Source organism: Glycine max, chromosome 11, assembly GCF_000004515.6.
Source record: "Glycine max cultivar Williams 82 chromosome 11, Glycine_max_v4.0, whole genome shotgun sequence".
Classification (NCBI taxonomy): domain Eukaryota; kingdom Viridiplantae; phylum Streptophyta; class Magnoliopsida; order Fabales; family Fabaceae; genus Glycine; species Glycine max.
The window spans coordinates 16,329,560-16,345,667 of NC_038247.2; the positions used below are offsets into that span (position 1 = coordinate 16,329,560).

Sequence of the window (16,108 nt, forward strand, 5' to 3'; positions counted from 1 at the left end):
AGTGCATTGTGCCTTAGCCAGATATTTCAATCTATTTAATTACCTTGCAGCATATTCTATAGGATCTGTAACTATCTTGCTGGATAACTTACAAGGTATTGGCTAACAATATTACATATGTTAAAAATATATTCATGTTTAAATAGTAATATTTTTTTTTTATATGATGTGATAGGTAATACTTATTAATTTTTTCTCCAATTTAAATGCATATTTTATTTTATTTGTTTAAAAGACTTAATAATCAAAACTATATATGTGCTGATTTTAAAAAATATTTACTTTCTAGCAAAGTGTGGTATTTTGTTACATCTAGAAATTCACTTCTTTTCTTTTTCTTTTTTCTTCTTTTTATAGGATAAAAAGAAAAGAAGGTCTTATAAAAGGAAAAGAAAAATATGAAACTTTCATATTTATTCAACTAACAGGAAATAACCTCATTAAAAATAATCATTCAAATTTTTTGATAAAAATTAGTTATCAATCAAATCATTAAGTATTATATATCAATAACATGATAAAAAAAAATCAATGCACTATAAAGATTACTTAATATTTGATGTTTTTAATTTTTATTTAAATTGGCCTGGCTACTTTCTCCTTTATCTTTTTCTTTTTTAAAATTTTAATATTCTACTAGTACTTTAGTCTATGCAATGAACAAGATGAATGAAGTTATAATAAATAAATAATTTTGAATGTATAAATTATATTATAATAAAATGTGTAATAAATAATTTAATATACAGATTATATTTTAAATTTATGATAAAAATTTAAATTGTGACATAAGATAACTTTTAACTATCGGTAATTTTTAAAGTATTAACATTTAATTTTAAAAAATGAAAAAGATAGCTCAAAAGAAATAAGAGGTTGAAAAAAATCTTTAAAATAGTCTAGCCAACGAAAAAATCCTAAAAGAACTATCATTCAAGGTAATTATTCCAATATATATATATATATATATATATATAAAAAGAGAGAGAGAGAGATAGACTTATTTCATTTTTAGGAAAGGATTATTTCGTCGAAAATTCAACATAATGTGTTTTTTTTATTTAGTAGTTATTTTTCTATAGAATTTATTTCATTGTTATCTTTTATAAAAAAAATATTTTTTTACTTCTCAAGAATTTCTTTTTGATAAATTTTCAGGGTGATTTTATTGTGTGATATGATTACTATTTGATTGATCTTGTTCATATCAAAGCTTACACTCTGATTTCGTTTTCCTTTTTATTTTGACCATTCCATAATTGTTGTTGCCTTCTTCTCCCTTGTTCACAACAAAAGATTTCATTTTTAGGAAAGTATTATTTCTTTGAAAATCAAAATAATTTTTTTTATTTAGTAGTTTTTTTTAATTTATTTAATTGTTATCTTTTTATAATAAAAAAATATTTTTTTACCTCTCAAGAATTTATTTTTGATAAATTTTAAGGGTGATTTTATTATATGATATGACTATTATTTGATTGATCTTTTTCCTATCAAAGCTTACACTCTGATTTCGTTTTCTTTTTTATTTTGACTATTCCATAATTGTTGTTGCTTTTTCTCCCTTGTTCACAAAAAAAATAGTAACGTATTGAATATGGGTCTCTTTTTCCTTTTTGTCCATGACAGTTTAGGCCTTCCATAAGAAAATAGAATGGGCCCTAGCCTTTACTTTGCAAAAATAAATGTTAACAGGCTGTAACCAATATTAAAAGCAGTTGCTTCCTGCACCTTTAAATTTGTTTCCGGCACCATTTTAAGTTTCTAAAAAGCTAATTCAATTTTATTTTATTTTTCCAAAAATTTTAGTTCGGTATTTAATTATATTCAGGAAAGGATAATCTAGAATAAAAAATTTCATTTCCAAATTAGATGTAGGAAATAATTATGGAGATACAGGAAGCAACTGCCCTATATTAAGTGTGATGAACAGTTGCCTCAGAAAACACTATTAATAAAACCCACCATTCTCTGACATAAGGAAGGTCTGTAAAGTTTGCCAAGATGGGCCTTAAGTCCATACCCTTGTCCCAAAATAAAAAAATAAAAACAATCCTAGCTAGTAGCTAGAGAGAACCACTTTCAGAAAAGGGCAAACAGGTTGCTCCACCATGCAAATTGAATGCATTACTGTGAGAAATTACGATGATAATTTCGTTTTACTATTGGGTCATTTTTATGTTGAAAGAAATTAAAAAAATTAGCATATAATTTTTAAAATTAAAAAGTAATGGAAAACTACTATCCTTTCTTTGTCATACTCAAAAGTGACCAAACTTAAATAAATGAAGTTGTGAAGGCCCATTTGGTGACTTAAACTAGGGGCACGCTTTAGTGAAATTGACTTAAACCAATCAAATTATTTAGAATGATTATTTTTTGTGTTTGGATAAAATTTGACTCAACCCATTCAAACTTGTTAAATTTTGGATTAAATTTCATAGTTTTAATATATAGTATCATTGAACTGCTAATTTGTATTATATACAATAAATATTTTTAAATTAAAAAATCATTTATTATTATTTTTTGACTTAGTAAATAATAGTAAAATTGTCTCTTCTTTTCTTAGTTCTCATGATTTTACTTAGTTACTCTCACAAAATTAGAGTTTCAACTCCCATGCCAGTTGTAGAACATTATTTTGCTTTTTAATTTATTTTAAACTATTTTAGATTTAATTTAAATTTCAGCTGCATTACTTATTTGACATTTGTAGAACATTATAATTTTCAAATTATGTTCTAATAGTTTTAGTTGTTGAGTTTTTAGACTTCGTGGGTGTGGTGCTTGAAGTTGTATATTATATTTTAGGTTTAATTACTCATTTAATCTTTATAGTTTTTAAACTTATCTCTTTTAGTTGCTATAGTTAATTAGTGGATTTTTTAATCTTGAAATTTACATTTTAATTCTCAAAAGGTATATGCGTTAAAATTCTTTAACTAATGGAGTTAAAAAAAATGTAACGATAGGGACCTTTTAAGAATTAAAATATAAACTCCAGAGACTAAAAAATTAATTTATTAAACTTGAGTGACTAAAAAAATCAATTTATCAAACTTGGGAGACTAAAAAATTCACTTATTAACTATAAAGACTAAAAAAGATAAGTTTAAAAACTATAAAAAACAAATGAATAATTAAACTTATATTTTAATTTTTAAATCATGTTTAACATAATATGTTAGTCAATATGATGATAATAACAATTATAAATAATATATATAAATAATGTATGTGTTATTTCATTTAAAGAAAAATTATTTTATAAAAAATATTAGATTTTAAAAAATAACATACAATATCAAATGATTTGATCCGTTGACTTAACTCAACACAACCAAACAGTTTTCAAGTGAGTTAGTTTTGGTTAAGTCTTAAAATGAGAAATTCAACTCAAAATCAATGCCTTCAAGTTTAAGTGGATTAGGTTGGATGTTTTGTCAAATCCAATCAAAATTGAGATGTGTACGCCCGTACTTAAAACCCAACAGAGTTGTTTTCCGATTTTACGTTAATATAATTTAAAAAAAAAAAGGCATGAGTAAAAAATGAGAAGTTTACTTTAGCTTCTTCTGTTATTCAGGCTCTTCCGAGTTATACTATGCAGACCACCTTGCTGCCTAAAGATACGTGTTTGAAGCTGGAATCTCTGATAAGAAAGTTTGTTTGGCATACTCATTCTGATAGGTCTTGGAGTGTTTGCTTTCAATTCTTTAAAGTGATTAACCACGTCAAAACAGAAGCCACAAATACTTGCTTTTCCCTAATGAAAGTATTGGACGAGGAGAAAGAGTATCGCATCCATATTACATTATTCGTTCCAAACATACCCGAAGACTTGTGGAGGCATGGATTTTCGAAACCTTCTTCAGTTTAATAAAGCATTGCAGTTTGGGATCAAGTTATGAAGTGTACTTTGTAGAGTATTGGTGATGGGCACTTTGTGTCTTTCTGGAACCAGTCTTGGCTTCCTTCAGGGATTCGTTTGGCTGATCATTGTATTGGAATTATTCCGTGGGAGATTTGAAGAACAAAACAGTGGATATTTTTTGTTGAATCAGGATTTTGGCATTTTGACATCCTTAATGATTTACTCCCAAAAGAGATTTTGTTGGAAATAGCTGGAACCTTGTCTCCTCGTCAATTGTTAGCGCATGATTGTCCCATTTGGGCCCCACTCCTGATGGGGTGTTCACTACAGCTTCAGCTTATCATTCCTTTGAAGGTTCCCTTGACTCTAATATTATCCCTAACTGGAAGATCATTTTGTGATGGGAAGGTCCTGAGAAAATTAGGTTGTTCTATTGGACTGTTGCTAAGGGGGGTTTAAAGACAAACAATAGAAGGCATCACTATAGCTTGGCTTAGGATGATATGTGTATCATGTGCTCTGGTGCGGCTGAAACATATCTTCATTTGCTAAGGGCTTGTTATCATGCTAGACAGGTTTAGTTCTTTGATTTTTCCAACTATATTGATTCTAATTTCTTTTATGGGGATATCAATCAATGGTTGTTTATTAATCTTAAACCTTTTAGAATTTGCACAAACTTTGCTCAGCAGACACACATTAAGTTTGGGGTGATTTTGTGGCATATTTGGAAGAGGAGAAACTCCAATGTCTTTGAGGATGCTTTGCTGCTTGTGCACAAAGTTTTGTTACTTATTAATTCCATGGTGCATGACATCTTTTTCAGCAAGAGTCGTTTTATTTATCACAGGTGTAAGGCTTACTCATGGATTAATGTTGGTTGGAAACCACCTGATATTGGTTGGTTTAAATTTAATGTTATGGTTCGGTAATTAATCATCCCTATTCTGCTTCTTGTGGAGATATTTTCAGAGATGACCAAGGTGTTTGTACAGTTTTGATGGCTGAATTGTGGGGTATTTTCTCGGCTATTCAGTTGGCTTGGGAGAAAGGTTTTAGATAGATTATTGTTGAGTCGAATTCTCCAACTGTTAAGTTTATATGCAGGCCTCTTAATATTAGTCACCATTATGCTTCCATGGTTAATCAAACTCATGCTGGGTTGGCTAAAGACTGAGAGGTGAAGATAGTTCATATTCTTCGGAAAAGTAATGTGGTAGTTGATAGTGTTAGGGAAAAAATCCAAATTCCATATTAAAGATTAATAATAATAAAAAAATTATCTATTATCGTTCTTCACGTACAGAAAGTGTTGGACGTGAGGAGATATGTTGGAAAAAATCTAGGTCACACATTGACTACGAATAAAATCAAATTAGAATATAAAAATAAAAAATAATCCTTATCTCTTAAGTTATCTTTTGAGATTGAATTAGGTATCAATTGAAGGACGCCTGAGTCAATGTGTATAAAACATTTGCCTTGCCTGTATATTCCTCCTAATTATGCTAATATGAAATTTGGACAGTACTGAGGCCATTTTGGATTCTCTGTTCTTAATGAAGCTTGGGTCATATCCCTATCCCTATATCCAAGTTTGGCCGGTTGCATAGCGCAAAAGGCGTCTATAAAAGCAACATCACTGAGGTATGTTGTCAAATTGACACTATTTTTCTCTAAAAGGACTACGAGGTTATTTTAGATATATACTGTTATTCTGCCTTCAATCACGTACTCTATTCATTTGTTAAGGCCTTAGAAGACAGAGGATGGGTACCCTGCTTCCAGATGAAAAATCAGAGAATCCAAGTGCTTGAGAACAACTTCACCACCAAAAAGATGTGGATGCTGGCGCTCTCTTTGTCCTCAAATCCGAAGGTATTCATCATTTATGCCCTTCTTAAAGTCTCTTTGTTCTTCTGTTTAGTCTTTTATGAAACATTATTTAGAGCCATAGCCCATAGGATTCTTGTCCTTGTTTCTTTCTTTTTCTCCCACCTTTCCTTCTTCAGAATATGTTGCACAAAAAGTGTTGGTCCTTCCATAACCTTTGTGATTTCATAAACAAAACTATAAAAAGAAAATGGCAAGTTTTCTTCCCCTAAACCAACACCAAACACCTCTAGTCTACCAGTACCACCACCATAATTATAGAAAGGAATATGATGAGCATCATATTTTATCAAGGAAAATGATTGGTGACATCCAAAATGTTATTCAATACCTAGTACGAGAGTTAAAAAAAAAATAAGAGAAAAATATAAGTACAATTGAATCATAGTCTCTTACCATAAAAATAGCTGCATGCAAAAAATTGTTAGTTACATGCTTAATTAAAGATAAATAAATCTTAATTCAAAGAAATTATAATAAAATTTATGATATGATAAAAAAAAGTAAAAAAAATGAAAAATATTAATGAAATCTTTAAATATAATAAAATATTCATTTTTTATAACAATAAAATATTCTTGTATTATTATTCTTTTATTGATATTATATGATATGATTAATAAATAATTTTATTTATTAAAACTTTAATTTTGAATTTGATATTCAAGTTTGCGTAAAAAAATACATATATTGGATTGATTTTTTAAATTTAAATAAATTTTAACATCACAAAAAATTAGTCATTTAACTTTTTTGGTAGATGAATATACTGAAAATTGAAAGAAGAAGAAAATTATAAGTGGGAGTTTAATCATTACTAACTGGCTTTCAGCGATTTCATGATTTCATCATATAAAAATCATTTCCTTGTTGATTGTTCTCCCAGCCGACTTTGATGAAGGAAAAATTTGATGCAATCGTGTCTTCCTTGACTGTCTTGTTTTAATAATTGGAGCACATGGATGTACAACAAGCAATTAAGACAAGAAAATATTCTACACACAATGGAATTTTATATGATATTAATACGTGCGATTTTGTAGGTTCTTGGATGCATTGTGGGTACCTCTTTGACAACTTCAATTGTGGCACCACCTCTTCTAAGCCTTCCTTATGCATTCACCTTCTTAAGCTTAGTTATTGGAGCTTTTGTCACTTTCTATTCATACAATCTAATATCTAGGGTTCTTGAACACCACGCTCAGATGGGTAAGCGTCAGCTACGGTTTAGAGACATGGCTCGCGATATTTTAGGTACCTCACACTATCTATCCTCTTCTTGTGTTCATTTTGTTTGCTAGTGTAGCAGGTCTATGACATGATATGATATATATAATATAAGCCTACGAGTGATATTATATATATCCTTTTGCATCAATATCAACCGATAATATATTATTTCTTTACACGTGAAATGACTATTCTGCACCTGAAGAATTGAGTAATAAAGTCTATGATCATTGTGATTGGGGTCTTGCTAGGTGCATTTAGTGTTTTTTATTAATATCCAAAATGTCTTTGACTCGTTGTTCCATTTTAAGTTGTTTTTTTTTAAATGGTGATCTATAAGTAGATTTTTCACATACGAATTAACTTGATCTGTATGAATTATACGGATGAAGTTGATTTGTAAGTATAAAATTTATCTGTATAAAACATATGGATCCGTAAGTATGAAGTTATACCGATGAAAGCACAAAATTAAAAAAAAATGTGAAATTGTGCATGTGATCAATTTTTTTATTTTAGAAATCACAATTTTTTTAAGGGAAAAAGCATAAGTGTTATTATTGTGCATAATAATAATATATAACTAATGACCCAAAAGATAGTAATTTGTATTCTTTAATATAATTTAAGGTTTAAATTTTAATTTTATATAAAAAATAAATCATATTAAAAGAAAAATATTTATCTTATGTACATTTTTATCTTGACAAAATATTTTGATAATAATTACTTTATTGGTTAACAACAGCATATATATATATATATATATATATATATATATATATATATATATATATATATTATAATTTATTTTGACTTGAATTTATTTTTGATATCTATAGTTTAGTGAATAGGCAACTTTTGTCCTTAGAAAATTTTAATTACACATTTAATCCTCAATATTTTTAAAATTAAACAAGTTTAGTTTATCATTAGTTTGTCATCTAAAATTGGAGAAAAAAATGTTGATATATATGGTCATGATTGATAACATGTGAGACTAACTTATCAACTTAAGAGATTATTAGTGCAAAAATAAAATAAAAATGAAATTTTCTTTAATACATTTTAAAAATTGAAAAATAATTATTTGAAAAAATATATATTTTTAAAATGTATTAAAGCATTTTTATTTTTAATATTATTAACTTTCTGTGCAGATAAGTTAGGCACACATGTTATTAATCAGAACTATATGAACAGAACTATATCAACAGTTTTTGTTTAATTTTGAATAACAAACTAACGAATAACTAAAATTGTTCAATTTTAAAAATATATTAAGGATGAAATGACTAATTAAATTTGTATAATTTGTATAAGGACTAAAGTTACGTATTCATGAAACTATAGTAGCTATAAAAGTATAATTAAGCATAATAGTTTTTAAAATTAAAAAAACTAATAAAAATTTGATTTTTTTATTCTTCTTTATTTCTTTCGATTCAAACAAACTAGAAATTCATATATTTTTTTTTCATTTTTTCTTCTCTCTCCTTCGTCTAACTTCTCACCATCAATGTAAATCCTTGACAGGTCAAGGATGGGGTCATTATTTTGTCGGCCCAATTCAATTCGCAGTCTGTTATGGTGCTGTAGTAGCTTGTACTCTCTTGGGAGGACTATGCATGAAGGTTATCTTGAACTATTCATCTGACTTACTTAGATATCTCCATTAAAATGAAAAGTATATTTTAGAATACAAACTATGTGCATGTATTTCAAACCAATGGTTCTTTAATCAAAGATTACTCCATATTTTATACTTTAAAGGTCACTTGTGAATATAGAAAAATCAAATTGATGACCTCCACCTTGTCCTTACCCTTTTATGCTTTTTCCTATAATGGAATTAACTCCAGGCAATTTACTTGCTGTCAAATCCAAACGGAACCATGAAGCTTTACGAGTTTGTAATCATATTTGGATGCTTCATGCTGATTTTGGCTCAAATCCCATCTTTCCACTCATTGAGGCACATTAATCTAGTTTCCTTGGTTCTCTGCTTAGCCTATAGTGCCGGTGCTACTATTGGTTCCATATACATTGGTAAATTAAATTCTCAATCTCCTTTTCAATTCTTTTGGTAATTTAGTAATTTGCACTTTATGCTTGACAACTGAGTTGATTTTATTATTTGGTTTGCATTTCACCAATATACAGGAGAGTCATCAAAAGGACCAGAAAAGGATATTCTTTGAAAGGTGATTCAATGAATCGCTTATTTGGAATCTTCAATGTAATAGCTATCATTGCCACAACTTATGGAAATGGAATCATTCCAGCAATTCAGGTCTGAAACAATTTTATCTCCCTATGATTAAGACCACATATTTGGTCCATCAAATTAATCGTTGTAATAAAAAAAAAAACTCATTTTCTTCGATTGAAAACATTAGCACCACCCATAAAAGGGAAGATGCTCAAAGGACTATGTGTTTGTTATCTTGTACTAATAGTCACTTTCTTTAGCGTATCTGTATCCGGTTATTGGGCATTTGGTAATGAATCTGAAGGCCTCATCTTAAGCAACTTCGTGGACAATGGGAAGCCTCTGGTGCCCAAGTGGTTTATTTACATGACCAACATTTTGATTATAACACAATTATCTGCGGTTGGTGTGGTAAGTGACTCACTAACACAGTAACACTACATTCCATCATCAGTATCACCACCTAAATTGAGAGTTAGTATATGTTTGATTCAATTTATTTTATAGAAACCATTGTTCGGTTTTGTTAACTTATGAGAGAGTTTTTGAATTTTTTTAAAAATTAATAATCTTTTCAAACTTACAGGAGTTACCCTTTCATGTTTAACTTATGTTAACTTTTAACATGATAATTGTAAGTTTTCAAACTTTTGTTAACTTACATCATATTTAAACATGATAAGAAAATTTGTATCTGTGGGTACCCGTCCAAAACTGTCTCGACTTTGACAGTTAATATTCGAGTTGGTCGGATATGGGTTTGGGTTCGGGTTTTTCCCGATAACCAAAAGTCGGATACAAGGTACAGGTATGAGATTACTACATCCGTCCCAACCCCAAACCCGGACCCGTCCCGCCATTTAAATTTTTTAGAATTTTGGCATAATTTAATCAAAAGTCCTAGAATTTTTATTACTAGTTAATTTTATTTTAAAATTTTTACAGAATTTAATATTTTTTTCTTAACGATTTTTTAAGACATATGCGCTATAATAAATTTATTGATATATAAGTAGTTAAAAATAAATGTTTAACAATCAATTTATTTTTTTCTAAAATCAAATTTTTAATATTTTTTTTACAAAAAAATTATTTTTCTAATTTAAATCGGATACGGGATGGGGTCGGGATACCCGATATCCAACGGGTACAGGATGAGAGAATAAATTTTAACCCGCCAGGTATCGAATACAAATATGGGGACATGTTGACGGAGTCGGGATCGGGGATTGGAGAGACAATATCCGTCCCTGCTCCACCCCATTATGATATCTAATGATAATTTCATGTTTAAATTTTCAATCTACCTTTCTTTTAATAAAACATTAAATACGTCCTACCTATTTAATGTTTATCAAGCGGAAAGAAAGAAATGTAAATTTAGAACTTCTTTTTTTAGTGCATATGATTGCAAATAAATATCTCGATCGGTCACCTTAATTTTTAAATTCCTCCTAAGAAATCTATTGGCATTCATAGGTAAGTTATTCCATAAGTACCAATTAGGATTCAAATCTCTCACCACATGCTTAAGAAGTTTAAGTCCTAACCACTTGAACCAACCATAGTTAGGTTAAATTTAGAGTCATATGCATGAGAACCATTGAATTGCATACATTATCTAACCTTAACATCTTTCATCTTAAGGAAAATAACCCTTGAATTTTAATGCAGGTTTATTTGCAACCAACAAATGAAGTGCTGGAGCAAACATTTGGAGACCCCAAAAGCCCTGAGTTCTCTAAACCCAATGTAATCCCTAGAGTGATTTCTCGGTCATTAGCTACTACTATTTCAACCACTATAGCAGCCATGCTTCCATTTTTTGGAGACATAAACTCTCTTATAGGAGCATTTGGCTTTATCCCACTTGACTTCATCTTGCCTATGGTTTTCTACAATTTGACATTTAAGCCATCTAAGAGAAGCCCTATTTTCTGGTTGAATGTGACAATCGTTGTGGCTTTCTCCGCATTGGGAGCTATAGCAGCAGTTAGGCAGATAGTTCTTGATGCTAAAAATTACCAATTATTTGCTAATATATGAAGTTTTGTTGTTCAATATCATGGTTCATATCATATTTTCTTCACGTTAATGTTCTCTATTAGTTTAAGACCAATCATTGAGCTATTTGACTTAATATAATTAAATGAAGACTGTTACAGAACGACATTATGAACTAAAGAGACACAATAACTGAGACTGAGTAACTATTATAAGATGAAGCATTGTGGACACTGATTTCAACTACACATATATTCATACATCGCAATTACTTGAAGGAATTTGAAGTTTTAAACTAAACATTGCTAATCAAGGAAATTGAATGTCTCGTGTGTTCTAAAAGAGGGCATATGACCTCTCAATTCCTAAGGTGGAACTCTGATTTTTTTTTTGTTACAATACTTTTTTATGTATAAATTGTAAATTGCATATATCTCCTATATTCAATGAATAATGAGGGTATCAGAACAAGATCATGTATGAACTGGAGTTATAAGATTGGTTTAATGGTGAAGAGAATAAGAAAAATCGTGAGTTTGGATGTGATCTTCTGCCCTTGATTCAGTCACAATGATCCACAGTCTCCATAGGATTGAGCTTAAAAAGTGACAAAAAATCACACTTTAACCAAAGTACAACTAGACCCCACACTGGGTTTAGAAGGCAATGGTGGTCTGTCACAACACCTTAACCAAGACTTTTTTTTATATCCATAAGAATTAAACACGATACCAAAGAATTTACCTTAGCAAGACTTCAAGAAAGAAAAATTATTCTCATCCATTTAAGAAATAAAGCATGAAATGAAATCACCAAATGAAGCATCACATTTTTACAAAGATAACTAACGAGTTCTCAGCCACTTAACCAAAACCTACATGATGAACAACTTTTCATAAAGTCAGACACTATAAAAAAATTTAACCACTGGCATGAACAAAAGGAAACATAAAACTTAATCTCCACAATGAAAACTTGAAGAAAGAGGCTATTGTTGATAACTTCATAAGACAATGACACTTGCATTCACATCTGCATGAGTCATTTGGTCAGAATAGTCTGATGCGGGCTGCGGGGCCTGGCTGTCCAAATCAGCAACACCATTAACAGAGGCAGAGTGCACACTTTGATTTTGAAGAAAAACATTATCAACCACTCCATTGGATGTTGCAGTAAAGACATTATCCGCTACACCATTAGTTGTTGCTGTTGTTGGCTCAAGTGTTGTTGTTGGTGGTGGTGAAGGACAACTCTTGTCACCACCTTCCGTCAACTTTAGAAGTTTCAGTTGGTCCCTTTCTGAATCTGAATTGCACAGCATTAGGGGTGCATTAGAAGATTCAGACAACTGTTTTCTCTTGATTTGTTGGCTGCTGATGTTTTGCTTGAAAGAGGCCATAACAAGCTGATACACACGAGAGATAGAAAAGGTTTGAAAATGGTCTTTATCCAACAGTGATCAATATATTAAATAAACATAGCACATCTAACAAAATTTAAAGGCAACTTACATATAGTTTTCTAAGTGTTAATGTCATTCTCCGATTAGAATTAAAGTTACACCTTCATAATTCACATATAGTTTGCATTAAGTATGTACAACTCTAGTTCTAATTGAAGAACAATACTAAAAGTACCTAAAGAACTGTATTTAAGTTTTGTGCAAAATTTAACTTCCTAGTCAACAATAAACACAATGAATTAATTGTCAATAAGTTTGAACAACACTAGTTTACATAATGCTTGTCCCATGAAAGGCTACAAATGATCATAAGGTACAACTTATCCCAAAAAGTACAAACTACAAAAGTTTTACATAAGTTCATTTAGCTTTTAAAAGATTTCTTGCCATCCAAAAAGTAAAGACATCTTTCATATGCCCTATATGTTCCAGAATATATATAATATAACTATACTTATAACTCCAGACTAACTGATATGAATCACCTTTCAAATTTACTTTAAATTTCATCATGTTTCAATTTTAAATAGCATAGCTTCCGTGAAATAAAACGATAAATCTCTACTGCATTTTACAAAATTCTTACTTGAATAGGGCATGCTGCTACCAATGCGCTCTCAAGAATACCTCCAAAAACCCTCCCATCAGTTCTAGCCAATGAAATACTCAACGAGCCAGTTTTACTAACTGGACCAGTAGGGCTATTAGCGTAGGTAAATGCTCCAGATAAAGACAATATCTCAAACGTACCCTGTATGTAGCACAATTAATTTGAAAAAAAAAATCAGAAAACAAAACACAAGCACACACAAAAGAAGTGAGAGAACTTATATAAACATTAACATGCAAAATTTCAGTATATAATTGTTAGCAGCCTCACTCTTATCAAATTTCCTTAACCCAAAATCATGTAACTCTTGTAACACAATGCATAACTTTGATGTCAAGTGAAGCACAAAGTAAAGAAATGAAGATTCACATGAATATACTATTTATTACGTACCTCGAGTCTCGTAATAACATGAGAAGCACCATTTTGGCGAATGGCCACATCTGAAACAGCACCAGTGGCAGAAAGTATGCAAATTGCTTGAGGGTCTTTGTCAAAAAATGACATTATCGTGCTGACCAAATCCTGAAGAAAATGACCAAAAACATATAATTTTATGTTGATAGCAAATTTATAGAATAGTTGTTAAACTAAGAAAAATCTGAAATTTGAACAATTCTTTTTACGAGTCTTGCATTACCTCTCCAATTTTCACAGTCAGCACGTGAGGTATGATGCTTCCCCCAGCTGTTTCTGCCACAAACCCACCCGTAACAAATAAAGTTTCAAGTATGAGAAACAGATCAAAATATTTTTATGCATGGAATGTTTAAAAAATAGAAAATGAGATTAAAACATAGCGCATTTGTCGTTCCTTTAAAAAATACTCATGCCAAAACAAGGAAATAGAATAAGACGTTTCATTTCGATTTATCCACGTCTAGACGTTATCTTCAAAATTGATGACTATTTTCAAATTGTTAGTGTCTGGTCTAAACAATAAAAAAAAAATGAATATTACTTTTGAAGTTGAAGTTAATACACCTGATAACTTAAAAAAAATTATCATGTTCTAGTTATACATGTAGTATTTAAGAGTCCTACAATTTTTGTCTAATAGACTAATAGTCCATTTGTATTGCACCACCAGTCTACCACCAAACCTTTAATAATTAAGCGTGTTTGTTTTTCTGTTCAACAAGCTTCAAACTTATGTCCAAGGATTACTTCTCACAAAACGTTGCATTGGAATGCATGCCGATGGTTTGAAACGATAAAACAAGCACACTCAAGCATAATTTTTTAACATAAAATTATGTTGGTTTTAAAACTAAGAGGGGGGACACAGAGAGAGTTCTCCCTTCCCTCAAATAATTTAAAGTTAAAAAAATCATTGGCAAAACTTTAAAGTTTATAATAACAATTTAAAAAATAAAAAATAAAAGAATTGTTTACTTCTTTTTTGAATTAATTAATAAGATAAATAATAATAATAAATAAATATTTATAAAATACATTTATTTATTTTTGTAATACGTATTGATGAAAGAAAAATCTTGTAAAGAGCAAATATTTAATTTCATTATACATATGCCTTGTTTGTGTATTTACTTTTTCTTCATGGAAACTTTTTTTAACTTTTTGGTGGAAAAAATCTGAAAAAGTATGTTTTTATCTTCTAAAGGTCCCTTTCAATTCAGAATAAATGAGGCCTTGTGTAAAAAAAATTATAAATTATGCCGCGGCGTGTATTTTTCAAGAGAAACAATTTTGTTCAAATTACATTAGATCATTACACATATAGCAAGATCTTCTGTTGTTCAAATCAGATGATTGCTATGTGCAATAAAATTCTCCCTTGTTCAAGTTGGTTCAGATTATTACCTGCGGCAAAATTTTCATTCCAAGCACTCATGACATAAATTTAAACTCATATTTTTTGTTACAAATTTAAACTCATACATACCAATTTCTTTTAATTTTTTCATAAAAAAAAGAACCATAATTTTTCTCATTCTATAAAAAACATAATTCTTCGCGAAAAAAAAAAATATTACTTCACAAAAACAAACTTTTTCTTTCTTCTTCAAAGGCATGCATCTTCTGAGTTTTACAAAATCAATGGTTGGGTAACGACTCATAACAAAACAAAAATAAAAAAACGCAAAATACGAACAAAACACGAGAAAACTCACCAATGGAAGCTAGAATCTGCAGTTTCCTAGAACCACGGGGACGTCCCCTGCCTCTCTTGGCAGCCTGATCGGAAAATCCCGGCGGCCCCGTCGCCGGCGACACCGCGTTTTCGACAATGTCGTTCTTCCGAGGCCTCCCCCTCCCTCTCTTCACCGCCTGTCCCGAACCTACAGTCTCGGATTTCGCTACGGCCACAACATGCGCCGAACCAGAACCAATTCCAACGTTAACTGCGCCGCCAACAACGTTGTTGTTGGTGTCGGCGACGTTGACGTGCGCCATTGGAGTGTGTGGCTCATTCGGTGTGGGGCCCAGGATCAAAAACTGATCAGTGTCCGTCGTATGGTTCTGTTGCTCCATGAAAATAGGGTTATAGACACCTTTGGGATTGTCAACTTTTCGCAGCAAAAGTAACAAATTTTCTTGTGGGTGACAAAAAAAAAAAGTGATGGAGGTGTTAGAATGTGAAAATGTAAAGAAGAAGATGACAACAGACACTCGTGCAAACTATTTTCTTGACTTAAGACATTTGGATTTTTTTTATTTCTTTTCCAGAAAAAAATAAATAACTGTTCTGTGTTTTTTAATGTGAATTTATAAACAAAGGAAATGGGGATTTGTTTGTATGAACACCCTTAATGGGAATTTTGAGTCTTGAGATAAAAAAGGACAAAATAAGCTTAA

At 30.3% G+C, this 16,108-nt stretch overlaps 1 protein-coding gene and 1 pseudogene across 2 annotated transcripts; one reads left to right on the forward strand and one right to left on the reverse strand.

The window, feature by feature from the left end:
• Positions 1-5,646: 5,646 nt before the first annotated feature.
• On the forward strand, positions 5,647-11,273 carry LOC100795326 (GABA transporter 1-like; annotated as a pseudogene).
• Positions 11,274-11,976: 703 nt separating this feature from the next.
• Positions 11,977-15,899, reverse strand: LOC102660361 (AT-hook motif nuclear-localized protein 11). Of its 2 annotated transcripts, none has more exons than XM_026124458.2 (5): positions 15,424-15,899; positions 13,929-13,975; positions 13,682-13,813; positions 13,265-13,429; positions 11,977-12,621 (listed from the first exon to the last, which is right to left on the reverse strand). In XM_026124458.2, the coding sequence occupies exons 1-5, from the start codon at positions 15,782-15,784 to the stop codon at positions 12,220-12,222; spliced, it is 1,107 nt and encodes a 368-aa protein (XP_025980243.1). In that variant the 5' UTR covers positions 15,785-15,899; the 3' UTR covers positions 11,977-12,219. The 2 variants fall into 2 exon arrangements, with proteins under 2 accessions (XP_025980243.1, XP_006591095.1); XM_006591032.4 differs by having other exon boundaries at positions 13,929-13,981.
• Positions 15,900-16,108: the final 209 nt, after the last annotated feature.